We start from the raw sequence: 24,768 nt of genomic DNA, 5'->3' as shown, positions 1-24,768 counted from the left end.
CTCAGCCTGGGACCTAGGCCCTGCCCCTGTCCCAGTGGGTGCTCTGCCCAGCACAGCAGGAAATGTCCTGGTCTCTACAGGGTCCTGGACCTGGTGGCGCTCCCTGTCTCAGTTGGCCAGAGGGCTGTGTGGGGAGGGAACAGGCGGCCTAGGGGTCTCTGCGGCCCACTCGGAGCTTGGTGTGCCAGGAAGGAGCAAGCGATGAAACACTTCTACTTGGATGGCAAGCTTTTCGCAACAATCCCAGTACACATGTGCCCACATTTCCAGAAGCACCTCCTCGGCAGACGCCAGCAAAGGAGAGCCTGTGTTAGTATCCCAGTGGTCACACAGGCGCCAGGTTCACAACCCCCAGGCCCACCACTCTCAATGCTCTGGGCCCACCTTTAGGAATGGCACCCAGAGGCTGTGGCCTCCAAGACAGAACCCCAGAGGGAGAATGGTCAGCCTTCTTGGGCCATTTTCTTCCATGTGTCCTTCGAGAATAAGCTTTGGTGTATAAAACGTTTCTTGCTTTTCTATTTTTGAACTATCTGTCTGACAAGTTTCTGTCCAAAGTTCAGTGCTTGAAACACGAGTCGAGGATACCCTTGGTCACATTCAGGGATGAGAAGAAAACAGTGAGACAGACGTTCTTGGAGCGTGGACACTCTGGAAGCAATGGAAGCATCTAGAACTGCTCCTCTGGGGGTGTCCTACAGGAGGCACCACTCCTGGGCGCCCGTTGTTTCCATACAACATGGCTGTTTCTATGGACATGGCACCGGCCTGTCCCGGGAGCTGGCTGTGGCCAAGGCCATCTCAGGCCATCAGCTGTCTCCGTGCCGTGCTCCTCGTCTCTCTCCAGATCCTCTGCTGGGTCTGATACACGGACTCCTGGAAGATCCTCTCTACCTGCGTGGGGAAGCCGTGGCCCTCCTCCTCCAGGGCGTTGATGGTCTGCAGGGCCAGCGGTGTCCTTTCGCGGGGCAGGGGATTGTTCAGGGGCCGCAGGGGGATGACGGAGTTGTACTTGTGAAGCCTGTTCACCGAGTTCATGAGCGACACGTAGAACTGGAAGTTGCACCAGGTGTCCCTCAGGAAGTTCTCGGTGAGCAACAGGATGGTCCAGGCGGAGCCATTGACTGCGGCGTCCAGGTTCTGCAGGTGCTGCCGGCCGCACGGCATCTCTGCAAAGATCATTCCGGGTCTCACGCCAAAGCCATCCTGCAGCAGGCTCTGCACGCGCAGGGCTTCGGCTGTGTCCTCTTCTGCGTGCAAGATCACAAACTTGAGGAACACCTCCTCTTCCTCCACTTCCTCTGCGGGCGTCGCCCCCACACCCTCGGCCACCTCCTGCTCTCCCGCTGGCTCCCTGTTGGCTGAGCCATGCCCAACGGTGTTGTACCGGGCGACATCTTTGGGTCTCTTGGAACTGGCCCCACAGGGTCCTTGACTCGGATCCACACTGTGGCTTTTACCCCAAGAGAAAGACAGGTAGCAGGAATCTGATTTAGACTTCCCGACCCCCATGACAGCGTTCCAAGGCGGGGAGAAGAAAGCTTTACTGATTTCTCAGCATTTCTTCTTCCTGATCTAAAAGAAGACATGACAAAACAGAAGCACATTGTAAAATTAACCAAGAGATGAACATGGGAGATTGTCATTCCACCTGAAAAGCTGGACAAGATCAAGAGACACGGGTCTTCAGACATCAGTAACAAAGCCACTTTTTATTTTATATTTTTTACAGATTGATTTTATTTTCATTACAAAGTCAGACATACAGAGAGGAGGAGAGACAGAGAGGAAGATCTTCCATCTGATGATTCACTCCCCAAGTGACTGCAATGGCTGGTGCTGCGCCAATCCGATGCCAGGATCCAGGAACTTCTTCTAGGTCTCCCACCTGCGGGTGCAGTGTCCCAAGGCTTTGAGCCGTCCTCAACTGCTTTCCCAGACCACAAGCAGGGAGCTGGATGGGAAGTGGAGCAAGCAGGACACAAACCGGCGCCCATATGGGATCCCTGGTGAGGACTTTGGCTACTAGGCTACTGTGCTGGGCCCAAATAAATAAATCTTCGGGAAAAAAAAAGGGTCCGAAGCTGCACCAGCGAAAGCAATGCAGAGTGAAGAGAGAGTCTGAGAGAAAGACAGAGTTGTGCCACCTGGGGAGTGGCCCAGGGGATGGAAGACCTTTCTGTTTCTCTTAAAAAATAATAATAATAACAGTAATTAAATAACATTTTGGCCAAATGGGAACAGGGTCTCCAAAACAGCATTAAGTAAAATAAGCATCATGAATAATTTGGGGATAAAATAGATGCACATATGCAATGTAAATCAATGACTTTGCCGCAGAAGTTTGTATGTTTCAGCCCCTGCCTTTGAAACAACGTAAAGCCAACAGCATCTAGTCTTTGAACCCTTGATTCTGGAACAACTTTCCTCCTGCACCTGAACAGCACCACCTAGTGGAAACACTGCACAGTACAGTTGAAGATTTCCTGTTCCAGCTTAACAGGTGGGTTTTGTTGGCAACTAACTGGGCACCAAGACTAGTTTGGTGCTGGGATGTGAGGCAGGATTAGCAGACAACTGGGCCTTCTCTGGAAGGTCAGGTACCAGAAGAGGGCTTAGCAGGCCTCCAGGAGGGAGTCCAGTGGTTGGTTGGGGTGAGGGGAGGTGAGGAGGGAAGCAACACATTGGGTGGGGGTGGGAGGCGGGGAGGGAGTGGGGGCAGAGGAGGAGGGGGAGGTAGGGGAGTGGGGGGAGGGTGAGAGGGAGACTGGGGGAGGGAGACAGGCGTGAGGGAGCACAAAGGACCTGGCGGGAGGGGAGGTTGTCAGGGAAAGGAGTGGTGTCCTCAGAAGTGTTGAGAACAGGTGGAGAAACCTAGGCCGGCAGCCAGGCGGGGCAGGGCCAGGCAGGGCCAGATGGGGCAGGGGGCCAGGCGGGGCAGGGGGCCAGGCGGGGAGAGGGCCAGGCGGGCAGGGCCAGGTGGGGGGAGAGGGCCAGGCAGGGCCAGGAGGGGGAGAGCGCCAGGCGGGGCAGGAGCAGGGTGTCCTAGTAGGACAGCTGACTGCAGCCAGCAGCTCAGCACCCAGCGCTGCCACAAGCCAGCAGCCCCGGGCTCCCTGGGCGTGTGAGGGGGTGCGATGAGAGCTAACCAGACAGAATGCTGTGTGCTGATGAGGCCACAGGAAGCAATGACGCAGCAAGGAAAAGGCTGGCATCCCAGGGCACTGATGTGTGTCCTGGCTCCTCCACTTCCCACCCAGCTCTCTGCTTATGGTCTGAAGAAAGCAGCAGAGGATGGCCCAGGTTCTTGGGACCCATGGGAGACCCAGAGGAAGCTCCTGGCTCCTGGCTTCAGACCAGCTCAGCCCTGGCTGGTGTGGCCATTTGGGGAGTGAACCAGTGGATGGAAGAACTCCGTGTCTCGCCTTATTTCTCAGTAAAGCTGCCTTTCAGACAAAAAAAATCAATCATAAAATAATAAACCGAGGCTGGCACCATGGGACAGTAGGCTAAGCCTCTGCCTGCAGCACTGGGTGCCAGCTCATTTCCTGGATGCCCCACTTCCCATCCAGCTCCCTGCTAGGGGACTGGGAAAGCAGAGGCAGATGGTACACGCTTGGGCCCTGCACCCGTGGAGACCTGGAAGAGGCTCCTGGCTCCTGGCTTCCACCTGGTTGTTTAGGGGTAAACCAGTGGATGGAAGATTTCTCTCTCTCTCCCTTTCTCGGGTTTCATCTTTCAGAGAGGAGGTGAGTGCACTTTTGTTCAAAGGATGCTTGGGAGAAAGCTGACCCTCAGAGTTGCTCATCCCTGGAAGGTGGGGAAGAGGGTCTCCCTAAGAAGCCGTTGAACTTGACTGGACAATAAGAAGCTGGACTTTGTCTGGTATATGCTTGCAATGAGGGAATCTCAACTGAACTTGAACTGTGGTTATGCAACAAGGTGGAGGAATCCACCATGGAGGGAGGGTTTGGGGAGGGGTGGGAGGAATCCCAGTACCTATGAAACTGTGTCACGTAATACAATGTAACTAATGAATAAATTAAAAAAAAAAAAGAAAAAAAAGAAAACACGCCTGGGAGCCCATGCCTTCTCAAAGACGCAAGAAACCCAGACATTTCCACTAATGAAGAAATACGCTCGACCTGAAAATCCCTCCACGAAGCAACCGCAGACTCACAGGGTAATGGGGAAGTCCACCCAGTTTTTAAAGAAGAAATTACAAAGCCAGATGATTGGGAAAAAAATGGAAACACTGCCCGACTTGTTTATGAAGCCAGCATAAACCGTCACACCAGCACCTGGGGCAACAACCACGGAAAGCAAAGTCACAGTTACTTCTTTAAAACCCATAAGCAGAATATTACAGAAATGAGTCCTTTCCAGGAAAACCAACACATCACAACTAAGTTGGGCTCATTTTAGGGAACGCATGGCTGATTTAACAATGCCACCAACTTGGGATGCCTGCCCGCCTTGCACACTGCACTGCTGGTTTGAGTCCCACTGCTCTGATTTCAATCAGCTTCCAGCTAATGCATCCCAGGGGCCCGATGGATGAAGGCAGGAGGCTGGGGCTCCTGATCCTGATCCCAGGGTTTGCAGCTGCAAGCCCCGCCCCTGGCCACTGTCACCTGGCTCCTTCCTGCTTTTCTTCATCCCCAGCCCAGCAGGGACCTGTCTGCGCATGCTCCTCAGAGGCCTGTTACCGGGAGCTCCACGTGACCCACTGCCCACTGCTTCCTGACTGAACGAAAAGAACAGGAAAATCAGTAAGGTCAGCAGATAAAACAAGCCCAACAAATGGACAGAAGTCTAGTAAAACTTCTGCTCAGGAGACTACAAAACACTAGGATAGGTTTAAAATGAAAAATAATCACATATGAAATATTTACAGGTAACTATGACTATTGTGTTCATTTACTCAAAAATTTAGTATAGTACCAGTGCCAATTCTAATCTGATGTATAGATTAAATGCAATCCCAATAAAGATTTCAACAAAGGGGAGGTTCCATGGCATTAGGCCTCTGCCTGCAGTGCCAGTATCCCATATGGGTGTTGGTTCAAGTCCTGGCTGCTCCACTTCTGATCCAGGTCCTGCCAAAGTGCCCGGAAAGGTAGTGGAGAATGGTCCCAAGCCTTGGGTCCCTGCATCCACATGGGAGACTCCTGGCTTCAGCCTGCCTCAGCCACTGCGGGAGAGGCCCAGTGGGCAGATCTCCTTCTGTCTCTGCCTCTCTGTAACTATGCCTTTCAAATAAAAACAAAATCTAAAACAAACAAACCAACAAAACAAAAAACAAACCCTCAACAGAACATATTAGGCGGGTTTTACAAGTTCAGTTCCGAAACTTCTACGGATATCTGCAGGGTGAGCACAGTGACTTGCAAACAACAAGACTTTGCATCCGCACTTCCATAACGCTTCAGTAACAATGAGTGTGAGATACTGGCAAACCATTCAACAGCTAGAACAACTGAGTCAGGACATCCTCAGGGACCAACAACCTGGCAAAGTGGAAGAAGTGAAGGCCGAGGGTGGTCGTGGCTCTGGGACACGTCCAAAGGCGGGGGAGCCCACCCCCACCGGGATGTTGCACGTAGACTTAGCCCAGCCAGCACCCTGTGTTTCCTGGCTCCACAGCCGACTCTGACAGCAGCCAGTGGCAGCTGGGCCAGAAGAACAAAGGCACCGGGTGATCTGGGAGCTGTCTTTCCCTCTGCCGACCGGAGGTACCTGGTAAGCACAGCGCAGGCAGACTGGATGAAGGGATGCTGCATCCCTGATCGGCAGGTCAGTCCGTGAGTCCCCTTCAGGCTGCCATGATTCACACATTCCACATGTCAGGCAGTAATGTTGGCCAAGACAGAAACTCCAACATCATTCTCACTTTCCTTCTCATTTAACCCACATACCTCCATTCAACTAATGTTTAAATCCTGTCAGCAAATCTGCCTCCTAATTCTTTCTCAAAGCTTCCCATTTCCCTCCAACTCTCTGCCTAAGAAATAGCGCTATCACCCCTCCGTCAATCATGAGATTCCTACAGCATCCGGCTGAAGCAAGGCACAGCACATTAGGCTGTCCCGCCTGAGATGCCGGTGTCCCCTCCACTTCCAACCCAGCTTCCTGCTTAAGTGCCCAAACACGTGGGTTCCTGTCCCCTACAAGGGAGACACAGCGTGAACCCAGCTAGCTTCTCAGGTGGGCTAGCCGGGGGCAGGAGCAGCAGAGCTGGGACATGAACCAGCACTTAGCTGCAAGCCTCGTAAGCAGCAGCTTGGGTCCAGCGGGATGGTTCAGTGGCTAAAATCCTTGCCTTGCAAATACCAGGATCCCATGTGGGCACTGGATCGTGTCCTGGCTGCTCCATTTTCCATTCAGCTCCCTGCTTGTGGTCTGGGAAAGCAGTGGAGGATGGCCCAAAGCCTTGGGACCCTGCTCCCACGTGGGAGACCTCAAAGAAGCTTCTGGCTTTGGACCGGCTCAGCTGACCACTGCAGTCACTTGGAGAGTGAGCCAGTGGGTAGAAGATCTTGATCCTTTTCTCTCCTTCTCCCTATAAAACTCTGCATTTCCAATAAAAATAAATTAATCTTTAAAAAAATAACTGCTTGAGCACGATCCAGGCGGGGGCCCAAGCAGCTTGGCCCCGGGCCGCCATGCGGCCCGGGTGCGAGGGTCCCTGCCACGATTCCAGCCTAACAAAGCCAAGCTTTCCACCACCTGCGCAGCGGAAAACTGGACAAGGGGAAACCCTAAGACGGACTATGTCAATCAGTGGACTCTGCACCAGCCTCATCATACCTGGACTGTTGCTGATGATATGTTGGAGCTTCTAATTGATCGAGGTGACGCTCTGCTGGCTCTGCCTACAAACCTGAGAGGGCCTCCCTAAGAGGCCGTTGAACTTGAACTGGACAAGTGGGATGCTGGACTCTGCATGGTGTAAACTTTTAATTAGGGAATCTCAACGGAACTTGAGCTGTGGTTATGCATCAAGGTGAAGGAATTCATGATGGGGGAAGGGGTTGGGGTGAAGGGGGGGAATCCCAGTACCTATGAAATTGTGTCATGTAATGCAATGTAATTAATGAATAAATGAATATTAAAGAAAAAAAATAACTGCTTAAAGACGTTGCACCTTCAATCTGTTTTTTTAAAACACCGTATACAATTTTATATGTGTATTCAAACATCTGAAATCTCAATCCTGAAATGAGTTCTTTCTCTACTTTTAGAAGAGAAAGTAACACATATGTAATGGCAGTAAGTCATTCGTTTGCCATTAAAATGAAAAAATATACATTGTAAATTAAATGGCCTTTTAGTCCCTGACAGATTCTCTCAAGATGAAAAAACTTCCTACATCTTTTAAAAAGAACTGAGTTACCTACAAATCTTGATGGCACTAATATTGGTTAAACCAATGTAGAAGTAAAAAGCTTACCCCATAAACAAGCTCCTGCCCATTAAACTGCTTGCTCTGGCACCACTCACAGTATGTGGATCAGACTCTTACCTACTCTGGCAAGAAGCAACTGTGCAAAAAACACTTCCAAAATAAGGGAAACTTTTAAGAAATTATTCTATATCTGGGAGTGAGCACTGTGGTGCAGCATATACGACCTCCACCTATCTCACTGGCAGGGCATAAGGGTACAGGTTTGCGTCCTGGCTGCTTCACTTCCAATCCAGTTCCCCTGGATGGTATTTGGAAGTATCTGGGCCCCCGTCACCCACCCAGGAGACCCCAGTGGAGTTCTAGACTCTGTGGCCATCTGGGAAGTGAATCAGCGGATAGAAGATCTTTGTCTCTCTAGCTCTATCAAATCAATTAATCTTTTTTTTTTTTAAAATACAGAACTTAAAAGGCAAACTGTCTCATTAAAACGAGGCTCAACAGAAAGAGGACTGTGTGTTTTCCCTGTCAGTGAGCACGTGCAGCCAACAGCATTTGAAAAGAGCCCCGCATCTCACAGTGGGGCCAGTAGGGCTGCAGCTATGGGGTCCTGGTGTTTGTGAGGGACCAGGTACAAGGAAGGATCCGCCACACCTCCTGGGACTGGACTCACGCCTTCCTCCCGCCTGGCCACACTGCACATACTGCCAGCCTGCCGGGCACAGGCCAGCCTGGGTGCCAGAGTTCCCCCGGCATGTCACAGTGCTTGTGCCCAACTGTCCAGTGGCCGCAGAGCACATTAGTCCAGCTGGCAATTTCACCTGCAGTAAACGCTGTTACCTGTCTATCCTCTGCCTGTAACACAGGCATGTGTGTACCCACAGAGGGCAGGCGGACCCCCCGAGACAGGCCAAGACTGGGGATCCTGAGCAGCGGTCAGCCCACACCCTCACACCCACGGGAAAAGGACCCGGTTAGGACAGGGCAGTAACCAGCTGGTGCACAGGGCGGGGAGGCAGGCGCGGGCCACAACCCAGGCAGTCAGCCCCGCTGCGGCGGAGAGGAGAGCTAGCCCAAAGAGGGCTTGGCAACCCTAGCACAAGTTCACTTTTTACAGTTCCGGTAACTGCAAGGGAAGTGAAAGCTCTAATTATATCTGGGGGGAATTCACTGGGAGCAGACACTGCAGTCACCCCGCTCGGCGAAGGCAGGCCCGAAGGCGCGCGGGGTTCAAAGGAGGGACCGGAAAGCAGCAGCACCCCAAGCCAGGAACGGGACTGTGAGGAAGCAGAGGCAGAGGGGTCCGGGGAGGGCGACTACCACGGTGCGAACGCCCCCGGCGGCCCAAGGGAAGCCACACAAGATGGAGGCCGCTGACAGGGAGCCGGCCACACGCCCACACGCCGCCCCCGCCACGCACCGCGTGGCCCCACGTGCAGCCGCCGGCCCGCACCCAACTTGCCTGTGCGCGCCGGCCGGGGAGCCGCGCGGAGTCGGGAGAGGCTCCAGGCTCGAGGCGGGAGGAACGCGAAGGACGTGGAGCCGCGAGGCCCGGCCTTCCCTCAGCCTCGCGGACTGCGCAAGGGGCCCTTCCCGCGGCGACCAACCCTGACGCGCCCGGGCGGCCCGCCCCCGGCCAGGCCCTGCCTTCCAAGTCCCCGGGGAGGACGCTCCTTCCTCACTGAAGGCCCAAAGCGCAGCTAGGCTTTCGCTCCCCGCCAGCCAAAGGCTTTCCAGACCTCGTGCCTGAAAGACCCAGGACCGTGTGCCTCAAGTCCCCCACGTGCAGAACAGGACGGCTCCACCTTTTGCTTTCTCAATATTTTCTCTCCCTGTGCTGAGAACCTATTTAATTGGCTACAAATGTAATTCATACCACCCCTCCCCCAATGTCAAGAGAATGCACCAGTGACGCCAGTACTATTTGCAGCAAGGGAAATAGTGTAAGCTAGAATGCTCCTGGGTTTTACTTTCTGATCTGCAGACAAGGCAGTTGAGAATGAATGAGCATTATTGTCCGCGGGGAGGAGTGGTGAACGGAGCGGGCTTCTTGGACAGGTGTGGCCCCACATCCTAGACACCTGGCAGCACCGTTTCCCGGTCCTACAACGTCTTCAGCTTCCCGTGTGAATTCCCCCAGATGCCCCTGTCCGTTCAAGGATACGATTTCAACAGGGATCAAGGCACTCAAAATATTCAGGTTAGACAACATTTTTTTTTTTAACCACAGGACAAGTCTCAATAGAATTGTATAAGACTGAAAAAATATTGTTGACCCACCCAGTTACTATTTTAAATATGAAAGCCAAAAAGATAACTACAAAAAAAAAAAAAGTTACGGAAAAAGTAAAACAAAGAAAAAGATGAAAGGGACAAAAATAACACCACAAATTAAAGTAAAATGAGCCCAAAAGAACAAAGATGGTTTCACCCAAAGACTAGTACAATTGATACCGTTACCTGCGTAGCAGCGACCTGCACCCCACGGAACTTGTGGGGTAGAGCAGCTGAAGAACATGGGCTCGCCGTGGGCTGCTGCCGCCTGCGCCACGGAGGACAAACCCCAGGTTCTGTCCACGTGTCTCCTGCCAGCACCACGAGGTGGCACCCTGTTACACCAGTGTCAACAGGATGAAGCCACAACTCGGCCCTGCTGAAATGACAGATGTAAAACTCCAAAACTGTTTCAAGAAAGTTTTTTTTTTTAAAGATTTATTTCTTTTATTACAAAGTCAGATATACAGAGAGGAGGAGAGACAGAGAGGAAGATCTTCTGTCCTCTGATTCACTCCCCAAGTGAGCCGCAACGGCCGGTACTGCGCCAATCTGAAGCCGGGAACCAGGAACCTCTTCCGGGTCTCCCACGTGGGTGCAGTGTCCCAAGCTTTGGGCCGTCCTCGACTGCTTTCCCAGGCCACAAGTAGGGAGCTGGATGGGAAGTGAAGCTGCCGGGATTAGAACCGTCGCCCATATGAGATCCCGGGGCGTTCAAGGCGAGGGCTTTAGCCGCTAGGCCAAGCCGCCGGGCCCTCAATTTTCTAAGTTTTAAGGCAAACAACCAAAGACAATGAAGTTAAAGAGTACAAGACCAAGCTGGCGTTATGACATAGTGCATGAAGCTGCGGCCGACAATGCCAGTCTCCCATCCGGATGGGGTTCATGTCTGGCTGCGCTGCTTCTGATCTGGCTCCCTCCCAATGACCTGTGAAAAGCACCAGGTGGGCCCAGGGGGACCCCAAGGAAGCTCCGGGCTAGCCTTGACAATTGGGGCCACCCCCACAGAAGTGAACAGTGGATGGAAGATAACTCTCTCTACAACCCTTTCCCTAAAACAATTAAAATTAGTATAAAAAAGGTTAACCGGGGCCCGGCAGCGTGGCCTAGCGGCTAAAGTCCTCGCCTTGAAAGCCCCGGGATCCCATATGGGCACCGGTTCTAATCCCGGCAGCTCCAATTCCCATCCAGATCCCTGCTTGTGGCTTGGGAAAGCAGTTGAGGATGGCCCAATGCATTGGGACACTGCACCCGCGTGGGAGACCCGGAAGAGGTTCCTGGTTCCCGGCATTGGATCGGCGCGCATCGGCCCATTGTGGCTCACTTGGGGAGTGAATCATCAGATGGAAGATCTTCCTCTCTGTCTCTCCTCCTCTCTTTATATCTTTGTAATAAAAATAAATCTTTTTTTAAAAAAAAGGTTAACCAAGAGGCCTGGTGCCAATGGCTTAGTGGCTAAATCCTGACCTTGCAAAATGCAACAATCCCAGATGAGCACCAGTTTGTGTCCTAGCTGCTCCACTTCCCATCCAGCTCCCTACTTGTGGCCTGGGAAAGCAGTCAAGGACGGCCCAAAGCCTTGGGGCCCTGCACCCAAGTGGGAGACCCAGAAGAGCTCCTGGCTCCTGGTTCCGGATTGGTGCAGCACCTGCTGTTGCGGTCACTTGGGGAGTGAATCATCAGACAGAGGATATTTCTCTCTGTCTCTCCTCCTCTCTCCATATATATCGGACTTTGCAATAAGAACAAATAAATCTCTAATAAATAAATAAATCTAAAAAAAAAAGAAACAATAGAAGGACTTCAACATTGATTCACCATAGAATGCACTAATACAAAGAGGAGTTTCTTAACTGATCAAATATAAACCCAGTCTAAATCCCGATATATTTGCTTTATCTAAACTTGGTTTTCTAAAACTTGTGCAAAAACGCAAAGGACTAATGACAGCCAAATCTTGAAGAACACAGTATCGGAAAACTGAATTTTCTAAATAACAAGCCTTTTCAAAGCACTGATAATTAATTAAGCACATCAGACCAAGGAACAGACTAGGAGCCCAGGAGGTTGCTTACACAAGGAAGGGCACCTACTGGACGGCAGGTGGCATTGTTCAACATGTAGAGAAAAGCAACTTTTCAAGCCACTGCGGGTCATACCTGGCCCCTACTTCACACCACAAACAGAATTCAATAAAAAACAAAGCAAAACAAACAAAAAACCCTAAATCTACATACTTGAGAAAACAGAAGACATTCATAACTTAAGGAGACTGAAGTTTTTTTTTAAATTAAGACTCAAAAACACCAACATGGGGTTTCAGAAGAAGAAAAACAACTGTGCACAGTCATCTGAAATAGTTATAACCAATGTTGGCATTGTGGCACAGTACACTAAGTTGCCACCCATAACCCCAACATCCCACATGGTCACTGGTTCAAGTCCTGGCTGCTGCACTTCAGCTCCAGTTCCCTGTTAAGGCATCATGAAGCTATGGACTCTGGTCCAGCCCCTGTCATGCGGCTGTCAGGGGAGTGACCCAGTGGGAGAAAATCAGTCACACTGTCTCTATTCTCTCTGCAACTCTGCCTTCTGGGTAAATATATGTGTATGTATCTTAAGAGAGAGAAATAGTTATAACCTAAAAATTAATATCCTGGATATGTAATTTTCCCAATAAAATATCAAATAATCCTATTTTTTAAAATGAGTACAAAAATTACACAGGGACTTCAGGAAAGAGGAAATGCGGTGGTAAATAACCCATGGAGGGTGAGCAGGAACATGGTGGTGCTGGGGCGGGAGAAGGGGATGTGGAGAGGGAATCCCTATACGCACAGAACCATATAATAAAAAAAAATTAACCAATAAGAAGACACGTGTTGAAGATTCCCTATCAAGTTCAGATTCTGGAGTTTGGAGTTGTAGAATATTTGCATAACTGACTGAACATCCTAATCCAAAAATCCAACATGCTCCATAGTTCAGAACTTGGCGAGCACCGATGGATTCTGGAGTATTCCATACTTTCGGATTAGGACTGTGCAGCCTATACCACTTCTCACAAGCCCAGATTTTCAAACATCTTCAAGTCACAACACTGTAGAGCTTTTCAGTGCAGCCCTAAGACTCTGGACAAGTGAGCGATTACCCGGGAGGGCTGAAGACACATATAACCTGTTATCCACCAGCTCCATTCCTGTGTGGGTTTTCAAGAAAGCACGCACGTGTGCACAAGGATGCTCAGAGCAGCTCTGTCACGCTCCTGGGAGGGACGGCCACACAGACACAGCAAGGCGGTGGACTCCACGTGCAGCACAAGTCACACCACACAACACTCAACAGCATTTAAACCTTCCTGGAGCTGGCGTTGTGGCACATATGGCAAAGCCACCATCAGTGACACTCACGGCCCATCCAGCTCTTGGCTCATGTGCCTGGGAAAAGTGGAGGATGGAGCAAAGACAGCCAGGTGCTTGGGCCCAGTGCCCATGTGAGACCTGGAAGAAGCCCATGGCTTCGACCTGGCCCTATCCCAGCCACCACAGCCATCTGAGAAGTGAACTAATGGATTCAAAATTCTCTCTCTGAAGCTCTTCCAAATAAATAAATACATCAATAAATCTGAAACGAACTAACAAAACCAGAATGTGATGCTTTCTTACTCTTTTTAAGGAATGTATTCATCACTGCTCCTCACAGTGCGTCCACAAGCACAGTGATGAGTGAACTGCTCCGGCCGAGCAGCAGAGAGGCACACCAGCAGGTGTTTGAGAGGGATCTGGTCACACTTCTTCCCGCTCCAGCTCCCTGCTAACACGAGGAAGTGGCACAGCTCAAGTCAGCTGGTTTCCTGGCAACCGCATGGGCAATCCGGATTGAGTTCCTGGCTCCTGGTCATGGCCCAGTGCAGGTATGACCACTGTGGTCATTTGGGGAATGACAAATGGACGGCGACTTTGCTTCTCTCTCAGCTTCTCAAATAATTTTCTGAACATTTAATTACAAGAGGCCATTGTGTGACATCTCTTGTTCATATCCCCTCTCCACCAACCCTGGAGGTCAGCCTACTGTACTCATTTCAGAAACTTACAGCAGGCTATTATGCAGACAACAGACATTTAAACACGTTCACATTTGTGTCATGTACTGCCCAAGGGTCACCTGAATAGAAGTCACAGTAAGAACTTTGGGAACTAATGATAACCCAGAGACCACACTTACACCAACAATAAAAATACCATCTGTAAGAGCTGATGTATGTGGGGCACAGAGCCTACCAGGGAGTACTTTGTAAACACCTCACTTCCTTCTTGTTATAGTTCACGGTATGATCTTGGCAGCGACAAGAGGCTCACAGTACAGTCAACACAGCCACCTCTACAACATCACACACCATGTCTGGGACTCAGCCATGACTCTAAAGCCAAGCCATCAGGGAGCCACGCAGCATCTCCAGACGGCTCAGCCTCCTGAGACCTAACCTGAACTCATGTCTGTCACGTGGTATCGCATTGTGCTCAAGAAAGAATGTTCTAGAGTCAGCTGCTGTGGTTCCAATCTCTTGACTTCTTTATTTCATCTGAAAAGTGGCAGTATCACTGCATCACCACAAAGACAACATGTGTTCACAAGCAGGACTCCCAGCAGACATCTTGGTACACACCAACCCACAATGACCTTTGCTCATCTACCACTGTTCTAGAACCAGGTGCCCACTCTGACTGCACAACAAAACCCATGAAACGGCAGTACACAACCTAGTTAACTTAAAAATGAAGAGTATTTAGAGCAACTGATGGCTTATGCTTCACCCACCCAAACTGTTAATACAGGAAGCGAAGGGAAGACAAAACGAAGCCATGCGTTTCTTGCTGAGGCCAGTCCCTGGGACGTTCTGGCGACGTCCTAGTAAGCCACTCTTCCTGTTCAGGACGACGCTTCAAGCCGCACAAAGGTCTCAATCCAACACAACTGGAGGCAGGTTTTCTTAAAGACTTTTTATTCTACAAGAAACTGGGGCAGTTCTGCAGAACCATGTGTTGATTTACTTTTTTTCTTCTCAAAAGTAAATGAAGAATCTTTTAATTAATTTATATATTAAGTTAATTTTTGAAAACAATAGTCAAAGGGTTTCTCTGTCCTTTTAATTTAAAATGTTATACATTTACAAACTAAAAAAAAAAAAAAATTGATAGAACAGAGAAGTGTAACCTTCCAAAGAATAAAACTGTATTTCAGTCCGCCCTATATCTAAAACTGATTAACACTAAGCCTAGATAAAATTTTTGACCCACAAATCATTTTTTCTTTAATAGAAAAAAGAATGTCTAGATTATTAGCAAAGTAATATCTTAAACTATCTTTACACAGCTGAAATTTTCATATAAACTTGTATGTCAAGTCACCTGCTTTACTTATTCTAGTTTAAAAATATATACAACTATGATGTTCAAATATGCATTCTGGGCCATATGTCCAAATATTAATATTTGGAAAACTCAAACTGATGTAACAAGCTATGAAAGGATAAAAAGAAAACAAAGGTAAGTCATTAACTATACAGTAACAGGAAGAAATCAATGCTATCCACAGAACTTCAGACACACGCAGTAGAGTGTAGACAGCCATCAGAAACCGACAGGTCACAGAGACTAGCTAAGCCACATCACCTTCTAAAGCAGCTAACTGTGGTGATTTCAAAGATTTTAATTAATATTTAATTTCAATAATTTTATTATTAAAAACATTACTGGGGCAATAGTCTAATAACATCAAGTTTTGAGTGGCACAAATAAACCAGGGCACTAGCTAAGCCAATCTTGGTAGGACCTATCTGACTGTTTAATAGTGGTGTAATTACCGCCACACCACAGCACCACCACCACCAGGGGACGCCCGACAGACACCCAGACTTGCCAGCCACATAAACGTTACTGCAAATGTGCTGAAGACCAACCGTAAACGGGCACTAACAAAGCTGCAGGCCAGCTCTGGCCAAGGACCTTCAGAGCTGAGCCCAAAGGCTTCAACCCTGCTTCTTCATCCACTGATACTTGCAGCTTAGGAGTAGTCATTTGGTCTTCAAAAATCAGTCAAAAAGCTGCAGAGGGACTCACTCTTGGCTATAGTGTAGCATCTGGAATTAGCAGGCAGGACAATTTAAGCCTGCTTTGCTCTTCGTGCTAAGTATAACGCATATATACTATGCATTTTAAGATAGCTTATCAAAAAAGAACTGACTCTTAGCCACGGGCGAGTGACTAACACTGCTGTCCACCAAGAGCCTGGGTATCCGCTGTTGCAGTGTCCACACCACGACCACCCAGCTAGAGCATCCATCACCTTGGGGTGGGAAACGGAGGCACAAAAGCAACTGTAACTTTTTGTAAACAGCAGAAAAGCTTTAAATATCTACATGTTTTGCATCATCTTACATTCTATTCTGGAATACTTGGAACAAAAATCTTACTTCAGGGCCCGGCGGCATGGCCTAGCGGCTAAAGTCCTCACCTTGAAAGCCCCGGGATCCCATATGGGCACCGATTCTGTCTCTCCTCCTCTCTGTATATCCGGCTTTCCAATAATAATAAAATCTTAAAAAAAAAAAAAAAATCTTATTTCAGTCAGCACAATTTACATATGCTATAAGATACCAGTGGAGTCCAAAAACAGTGTACAGAAAACAAACCATTGATTTCTCACTCAGTGAAGATAATCAAGCAGGAAACACACAGAGTATCGTAAGTTTTCAAGTCGCCCCAGGGTTGTACCCAGATGTTACAGAAAGGAAATGGAATAAGCAGACAAAAGCAGGACGGACGGACATTGAGCACACCTCAGCCCGTGGACAAAGTGGACGGCCCCCGCGTGAAACTCCCCTAGCAGCCATCAGCCTCAACTGGGAAGGGCTGAGACACTGCTCACCAAAGGGCGTCAGCCGGGGACTGAAAACACGACACAGACCACCCTCCTACGGTGTCAGGGTTAGCCCTCCGGCTGCAGTCACTCCACCTGTGACAACAGTCTCAGCTTTCAGGCCCTTGTAAGCTGTTCTGCTATTGAAACATACCGTTTTATGTGTGGTAAGAATGCCTTTGCATAGAAAATAAAAACACCATATCATTCTAAAAACAAACACAAATCTGGCGTTTTTCCAAGCCAGTGAAAAATAACCACCACCATGATGGGATCATTTAAATGCTGTATCAACGGTAACTAACTTTTCTATGGTACATTTTTTGCTCCATAAAACTAAACGATGCAGGGCCCGGCAGCGTGGCCTAGCGGCTAAAGTCCTCGCCTTGAAAGCCCCGGGATCCCATATGGGCACCGGTTCTAATCCCGGCAGCTCCACTTCCCATCCAGCTCCCTGCTTGTGGCCTGGGAAAGCAGTTGAGGACGGCCCAATGCATTGGGACCCTGCACCCGCGTGGGAGACCCGGAAGAGGTTCCTGGTTCCCGGCATCGGATCGGCGCGCACCGGCCCGTTGTGGCTCACTTGGGGAGTGAAACATCGGATGGAAGATCTTCCTCTCTGTCTCTCCTCCTCTCTGTATATCCGGCTTTCCAATAATAACAAAAAATCTTAAAAAAAAAAAAAAAGAATTATACATGTTATAAGCAAGGAAGAATGATCAGGCTGTCAAAGCAGTGTCTAGAAGATACTACATTCAAAATCAGGTTATTGATCTTCAGGGCTATAACAAACCAAAAAAAAAAAAACTAAACGATGCAGAATACAGCTTGGGTTATACTTACACATCTGGTTTTCTTGGAAACAAAACTTTATTCACTACAAACACAAAAGGCAGATGTCTTCCTCCCTAACATGTGTAATGTTAAACCTAAGTTTTTAAAAACACCAACCACCTATAAGAAAAGGAATCAACATACCAAAATTGTGTGTGAACAGTAGATACAAACAACCAAAAAGAAAGCTCATCATTGGTGTTCAATATTTAAAACGAAAAGCCAAAAATAAGTTCTAAAGTTTTTCCACCTTCACAAATAAAAAAAGGTGTCCTTTCCACAGTGTGGGGATCCGCATTGGACATCCCTCCCAACAAGGGTATAAGTGAAGTTTTAAAACGTTGCCCCTGGCAAGTTCTCCAGTACCTTACTCAGAGACCCACACCACGGTGCCAGGCGGCCCCGGGGCTCCAGGCACAGTTAGGAGCCAACGCGTGTCGTGGTGGTTCTTTTATCCGAGAAAAAGCTTTTCAGCAGAAACACCTGCCCTATGCTAACCACCAGGAGGATGAGGGCCTCGCCCACCGACCAGTAGGCCACTCTGGTATTCAGGTCCTCCGCGCGGCTTCGGCCCTGGGCTTCTCTCAGACGGAAGTGAGTCTGGTAGTCGATGACCGACTTCAGGGCTTCGTGGATTGACACGCAGGCAGACTCCATCTAAAGAGAAACAGTTCTGTTAGGGTGCCCGCTGCTCTCTGCACATCCCTCCAGCATTCCCATCTTTTCTGCTAATGTGGTCTCAGCTCCTCGGCCAACCAGCATTCACTAACTGGGCACCACTCACTGCCTCACAGTGTCACGGGGCCCTTCCCTCACCCCCACACCAGACCCTGGTGAAGCTTAAGCCCCACCAAGGGACCGCCTGTCACAGCAATGCTGGCAGTGAAGGTGGGGGCTTTTGGCGTGCAAGTCCAGCTTCTTCCAACAAGAATGAGGAGAATGGCATGAAACCCACTAACAATGACTGCAAGTCCAAGTCCAAACAGGAACAGAAGTGAATTACACATGGCACAAAGCTGAATTAGTCAGCTATCTAACTCTTCTAGAAACAGTGCTTAGAGGTATTTATCAGAATGTGTAGCTAACCATTGAGTCAGAAAATGACAGATCCGAATAAAAACATCTCCTCCTTGTGCCAGGCAACGAAGGCAACATACGCGCCTGATGGGACCACGCAGGGAAGCCTGCAGCGCCTGCTGACAACACCTTGGCCTTGCACACTTATTATCCACCATCTGAGGAAGGCTGAGGTGTCTGCTCTTCGGTATACTGGGGTTTAATGTTTCCCTCACGCTGAAAATGTACTCACAGTGATGAATAATGCCTCAGGATTATTTTATATCATTAACCCATGGTTGCAGATTTGTTTTTAAACATGAGTTTGTGGTGTGGGGGGGGGGGGAATCTCAGCCTATACGAAATTGTACCACATAATTCAAAATTCAAAATGAAAATATATTAAAAAAACATGAGTTTGAATTTTCGTTAAAAGTATAAAGTAAAAATTAAGCATTTAGTGAAATTCTACCAAACTAAATATGAAAACACAGACGATAAGAACGTCCATTTACAGATGTTTTTTAAAACGTGGAAAATCAGATCAACAAACTCAATTTAGAAAATTCCAAAGTTTGCACTGTTCTCATCTTGTTGAGGTCCTTAGGCAGCAAGTGTTAGCACAGCTACGCCACAGTGACTGTTCCGTATGTGTGAGCAGAGGCTGCAGCGGGGTGCTCTCAACCCGGCATGGGGCCAGGGACTCTTCACCTGCTGAGAACACAGGACAGCAGGGAGATGCCACAGGCACAGAACGGTGCAGGCGTTACGAGTCAAGAACTGTTAGATCAGAGAGAACACCCAAGTCCAAGGGCTTATCTACACGAATTCATACTATTCCTAACATGAGCTTTCTAACTTCTAAAGTGTCCACAAAACAGTACAACGAGTTTCTATTAACACAAGGCTAACTTTATTTCATCTGCACTCACTGAACATACTTTCCCCCAATTATTTTAAAGCAAATTCAAGCTCTTTTATTGCTTTAGCTAAAATACTTTCATACTTTATTTCCTAAAGATAGCATTAACCCCAAAATAATTAAAAGAAAAACAAACTGTCACATAAAATCACTAACAATAGTTGCATAAAGTCAGCAAGTTTCCCTCATGCCTCCAGATTATTCTCACACCCGCACGCACACAAAGCTAGTCCAGTCAGCCAGCAGGTGTTTCCTGTAACTTTTGGGCTCCTGTCTCTCCCCGCCGGGAGGTGACTGAGTGTTCCGCCCGCAGCCCTTCCTGTCCCTCGGTGCTCTTGGCCGGCTGGCAGCGATGCAGGGAGCAGGTCTCCCACTGCCTGTCGTCACAAGGCACGCAGCGTCCGGAGACCGCTCCACTGGGGATCACCAGGCTGAGGCGACACCTGCCTGACCCATCCATTACAAAGCTCCCAATGGCCTGACAGCTAACGGCTTTACAGCGACCAACCGGAGGCCGCTCTACTCATCATTTTACTAATGGATAGAAATGGTGACAGTAAAAGGATCACGGATTTTGCACTCCCCAACTGGTAATTTTGTCATTGTTAAAGCGTGAATGACTGCTTCAGATGAGGTGGAAATGTGGCATGAGGAAAGGGGCTGTCCCGCGGCTGCTTGTTGCTGCCCATCTCCTGGACATAGACTGCCCAGCTGGGCTTCTGCAGCAAGCCAGCTTCTCACACACAAGCCACAGCTCATGCAGAACGGCCCCAAAGGACAACCACGTGCAAGCAGAGCGCCTCTCACGCGGGAGCCTAACTGCTTTCCTATCTTCAAACTGCCTCTTTCACTTCGACTCTGACCAAGAGCCTAAGCGGAACCAGGGAACACTGACAGGCTAGTTTGTAGTTTTAACGTGTTCTCTGAGTCTTGGCAGCAAACCCCCGTGCCCGAGCTGGAGTGGCAGAGCAGGCATCATTGCCCTTCCCGTCACAGCACCCCTGCTGGAGGGCAGCAGCAGAGCACACCCCTTCTTCAGCATGGATTACTCTTGGCAAGCCCACAGCTCTCAGAGCTCAGCCTCCTCTGACCACTATGGTGAGGCCTCACAGTCCCCGGCGTCCAGCAATGGGCTGGCTCCTGTGGCGGCTGCTCCCACAACAAGCTATCCTGCAGGGGGTCACTCACCTGGGTGAGGGCGCTGACTCGGTTCTCACTGGGAAACAGAGGTGGGTCTTCTCCAACTTGGAAGTCAAAATACACAGTTTTATGTGTGAAGGTAGAAAACTCATTGCTGAAACAGAATTTGTACGTCCCGTTTCGGGAGGCGATGAAGGTGAAGCTGTCGTACTGCTTCTTCATCTCCTTGTATAAGACCTTGCCGTCGGGGTCCTCCAGCCTGCAGTCCACGTCGTAGTGCCCGCCCGTGATCACCTGCAGGAGATGTTTCGGCTGAGAAGACCCGAGACCACCGAGAGAGGACAGGCTCCCTGCCAGCCACCAAAAGACTTCTGGAGCACAGACAAACTCATGCAGACTTTGACCAGAACATGAAACTTGGCACACAGGTTTTAGTCCACCGAAAGTTTCACAGACACCAAACAGATCCCCTCATGACAGAGGGCAGGAACTCTGAGGTGCTGGCAGGAGTTGGACTACTCTGTGTTACACCAGCTGACAGAGCGAGCGGGGAGGACTGGCCCAGGCCCAGGGCACAAGCTAGCCCTTCAGGTGCTCTGGGTCCAGACTGGCATCCTCTGCCAGGGAAACTCTGGACTTCAAAGAAGGATGTGACCTTTCGTTATTTAGAGAGATAATGACTAAATGAATTATGTTTCAAGATCATTTTGATAATGAAATAATTATACATCCAGGAAACTGGAAAAATGTAAACCTTACCCTGCAAATAAAATGTTTTGATTCATTTTTAATGTGTCATATCAAGTGGGTATTTACCTCTCCCTGAAAAGTCAATAACTATTTTCAGGAGAAAATAATCACTTCCTCTCAACACACCCACTCACTCAGCCTTGCCCAGTGTGCTCTGAATCTGCAAACGGAGCAAAGGTGAGCACCACCTCACCCTGGCAGGACGGCCGTGTGGCTCCCCCTCCACAGCGGGAGTCCCCTCAAGCTCTATGTGCTCACCTGGCCAGCAGCCAGGGAAATCTGACCTTGGCCCTCCCACATGCCCCCAGTCCCTTCATTCCTGACCCCCAGGCCAGAAGCCAGGCTTTCTGTTCCCGTGTGCAGCTGGAGGACTCTGCTGCCGGGCACTGAGCAGGCCGTGGTACCACGTCCAGCAGCCTTTCGGTCTGTGACAGCCCCTTCCCCAAGACATGCCAACATCTTCTGGCGGTCCTCATCCCTCACTGAGTGCTCTCTGAAAACCTTTTGCTAATTCAGGGGCCTGCAGCCCTGTCCAGGCCAGCCAACAACCCCACCCCGTGCCCGGTGCTCCAAGCAGCCTCACTACCTGCTCTGCTCACCATCTGCCTCATTCGCTGGCCCCAGAATCCTCAACTCCTGGCCAATCTCAACAAAGTGCTTGGGGTACAGCTGCCCTCACGTGGCAGCTCAGCATGGGGAGTGGTGGGTGCCAGGCTCCCAGGCCACTGCAGGGACAAGGCTCACAGGACCAGGAGGCTGCAGGAAGGACCTCCCGGCCAAAGGCCATCTCCACCCAGAGAGGCCAGGAGAGGGCAGTTGTGGGCTCCCCGCCCTCCCTGCGATGTGTGGCCATATCTGCTTGGCTCAGAGCAGGAATCAATAGCCCAAGCGTGCCAAGAATACCCCAAAATTTGGCTGAGTGTTTCAACTACTGGATGGCCACAGAGGCGTACTCCAGCGGTGGACCCGGCCTCATGGCAAGACCCATCTGGCCGGAGTGTTGCCGCTGTCTCTGCAGTTCCGACACAGTTGTTGCAGGAGGGCTGCTGTCTCTGAGCCACCCATAAGCCACAGCAGGGCCTCTGGCTGACTTCAAGCAAGACCCTCCCCCAACACAGCCACCCACCTGCCTGCATGCCTTCGCCTCCCTCCTCCCCACCCTGTACAGCAGCTCCAGCAGCCACTCCCCAGGGTAGCTCCATCTTCAGCTAGCACTGCCCCACGGGATGCACACCGCCGCCCTGCACATTCGTGACTTCAGGTTCCCAGGGGAGTTGCCTGAGGTCGCCATCGGGCTTGCTGATTTGGGGATCTGGACCACAGAGCACTTAATCTAATGTGCACATGGACTCGACTCCTTCCAAGCTTGGGGACCCAGGGTCTTAGCTCCAGCTTCACCAGCAAAAACCAAACGAGGGCAGTACCTGAACCGCGTGGCCAGCTGCCACTCCGTAGGCAGTGGTGGTGTCTCAGCATCCACCACAATGACTTCGTGTCTAGACCACCAACAATTTCCTAAGCAGCCTTCCACCCTGCAACATCTCACCACGCCATCTCTGCGTGCACATGGTGTTATCCACGCAGCCACGGGACTCGGGTCGGGAGCAAGTCTCCAGTGACAGGCCGCCCCTGCCTGGCTCCCCTCTCCCAGTCCTCGCCTGCCACCACAGGTGGGCCCCACCCTCCCTTATAAAAGCATTGGGTAGTCATACTTTTAACAACAAAACAAGACTTATTTATGTTCACTCTCCCAACGACCAGGGTTGGACCAGGCCAAAGCCAGGAGTCTGGGGCCCCACGCTGGTCTCCTACACGGGTGGCAGGGGCCCAAGGACCTGGGCCACCCTCTGGCTCTCTGCAGGCCCAGCAACAGGAAGCTGGATGGGAAGCAGGGCAGTCTGGCTACCCGCCCCCACCTGGCTGCTCTACGAATCATCCTCTGACACAGGGCTTAAAGTCGCTACGCTAAAGAAAGCGCAGGGCGTCCCCAGACTCCATGACGCCCCTCCAGGGACCGCTCTTACCCGACCAGCCCCACCTCTCCCGGTCCCCTGGGGCCACCAAGACCAGCCGAGCCGCCCAGAGACCTACAAAACTGAGTGCAGGGCCGACCTAACCAGCCACCTGCTGTCAAACACCATGGGGCAGGGAGGGGGTCGCGCGCGCAGCCTCAAGCCGGGGCTCCTCCAACGACCAGGACCCGCGGGGACCCCAGGGCCAGGCGTCGCCAGCGGAGCGTGGACGTTGGGCCCTACAGGGGACGGACGCCGCTTTCTGAAAGGCCTCCCCAGCCCGCCCCCGGCCTGCAGGCCCCGCGCACCTGGAACTCCAGGGTGCACTTGGTGCCCTGCGCGATGTCCTCGTAGAAGCACTGCTTGGCGTTGTCCGGCAGCTCGAAGGTGATCTCCGAGGCGCCGCCCGGCCCCGGGCCCAGCAGCAGCAGCAGCAGCAGCGGCGGCAGCAGGGCCGGTAGGGCCGGCAGGGCCAGCAGCCCGCAGCCCCCGCGCGGCGCGGACCCAGGCCGCGACATGCCGACTCGGCGACGGCCTCCGCCCGAGCGCGGCGCACGGCGAGGCTCGAGACGCGGGGCCGGGGAGCGGCGAGAGGACGGCCGCCGCCGGGGGTGGACGAGGAGGGCGAGCGGCCTGGCCCGAGAACCGGCACGACCGCGGACGCCGAGACGGGCCGGCAGGCGGAAGGCGGAAAGGGCCCAGGCTGGCCGGAAGGGGCGGGGCCCCAGGCACCTGCTGCGGCGACCCGGATGTGCTCCCCGCGGGAGGGAGCCGCAGGAGTTGCGTACGCGGAAGCTCGCGAGGCGCCGCCCTCTCGGCCTCCGCGGAGGCCCGGACGGGGGCGGGGTCAGCACGGTGAGCGGGGCGGGGCCCGAGGAGGGGCGGGTCAGTGGGTGGGGCGGGACCAGGGCAGCGTGACGGGCGTGGCGGGGCCCGGCGAGGGGGCGGGGCCAGCGTGGCGGGTGGGGCGAGGCCCGACGAGGGGCGAAACCAGGACCAGCGTGATGGGCGTGGCTACCCCAGGGAGGGGCGGAGTCAGCGCGGTGGGCGGGGCTAGATCCGAGGAGGGGCGGGACCAGGGCCAGCGTGGCGGGCGTGGCGGGTCCAGCGGATTGGGCGTGGCTACCTCGGGGAGGGGCGGGCCAGAGGTATGGAAGTGGCCAGTTGGCTGGTGGGCGTGGTCTCCGCGGCCTGGGCGGAGCAGGTCAGGATGGGTTTGGGGTGTCGGCGCGATTAGGGCCGTCCTAGCCTGCATCAGAAAGCCTGGCTGCAGGGTTCTGTTATCTGGGGGAAGTGGAGAGTCTGTAGCAAGCATCAGATACGCTTCTGTGAACTAAACGGACACGTGTGTGTGTGGGATGGTGGTGGGGCAGGGTCACGCGGTCCTTCAGCCCGCCCTGCACGGTGGGGGCATCTGTCTGGGATGCGCTGTGATCCCGCCGCTGCTTTCTGTTGGC

At 51.5% G+C, this 24,768-nt stretch overlaps 1 protein-coding gene across 1 annotated transcript; it reads right to left on the bottom strand.

The window, feature by feature from the left end:
• Positions 1-773: 773 nt before the first annotated feature.
• LOC101534622 (TIR domain-containing adapter molecule 2) lies at positions 774-24,148 on the bottom strand. Its single transcript, XM_058677494.1, has 4 exons — positions 23,620-24,148; positions 20,598-20,843; positions 17,961-18,088; positions 774-1,453 (listed from the first exon to the last, which is right to left on the bottom strand). The coding sequence occupies exons 1-4, from the start codon at positions 23,827-23,829 to the stop codon at positions 802-804; spliced, it is 1,236 nt and encodes a 411-aa protein (XP_058533477.1). The 5' UTR covers positions 23,830-24,148; the 3' UTR covers positions 774-801.
• Between the last annotated feature and the right edge of the window lie 620 nt (positions 24,149-24,768).

The sequence above is a fragment of the Ochotona princeps genome, chromosome 19 (assembly GCF_030435755.1).
Source record: "Ochotona princeps isolate mOchPri1 chromosome 19, mOchPri1.hap1, whole genome shotgun sequence".
NCBI lineage: Eukaryota > Metazoa > Chordata > Mammalia > Lagomorpha > Ochotonidae > Ochotona > Ochotona princeps.
The sequence above is the reverse complement of the archived record's forward strand: the minus strand, read 5'-3'. Positions and strand labels throughout refer to the sequence as shown.

What these genes read in the sequence shown, in the direction of transcription:
- LOC101534622 (XM_058677494.1), bottom strand. Translation starts at nt 23,829, where the DNA reads ATGTCGCGGCCTGGGTCCGCGCCGCGCGGGGGCTGCGGGCTGCTGGCC. An exon ending in GAGTCAGCGCCCTCACCCAG is followed by an intron (nt 18,089 to 20,597) that starts GTGAGTGACCCC and finishes GTTTCTCTTTAG; the next exon opens with ATGGAGTCTGCCTGCGTGTC. An exon ending in AATACCAGAGTGGCCTACTG is followed by an intron (nt 1,454 to 17,960) that starts GTCGGTGGGCGA and finishes TTGGGGTAAAAG; the next exon opens with CCACAGTGTGGATCCGAGTC.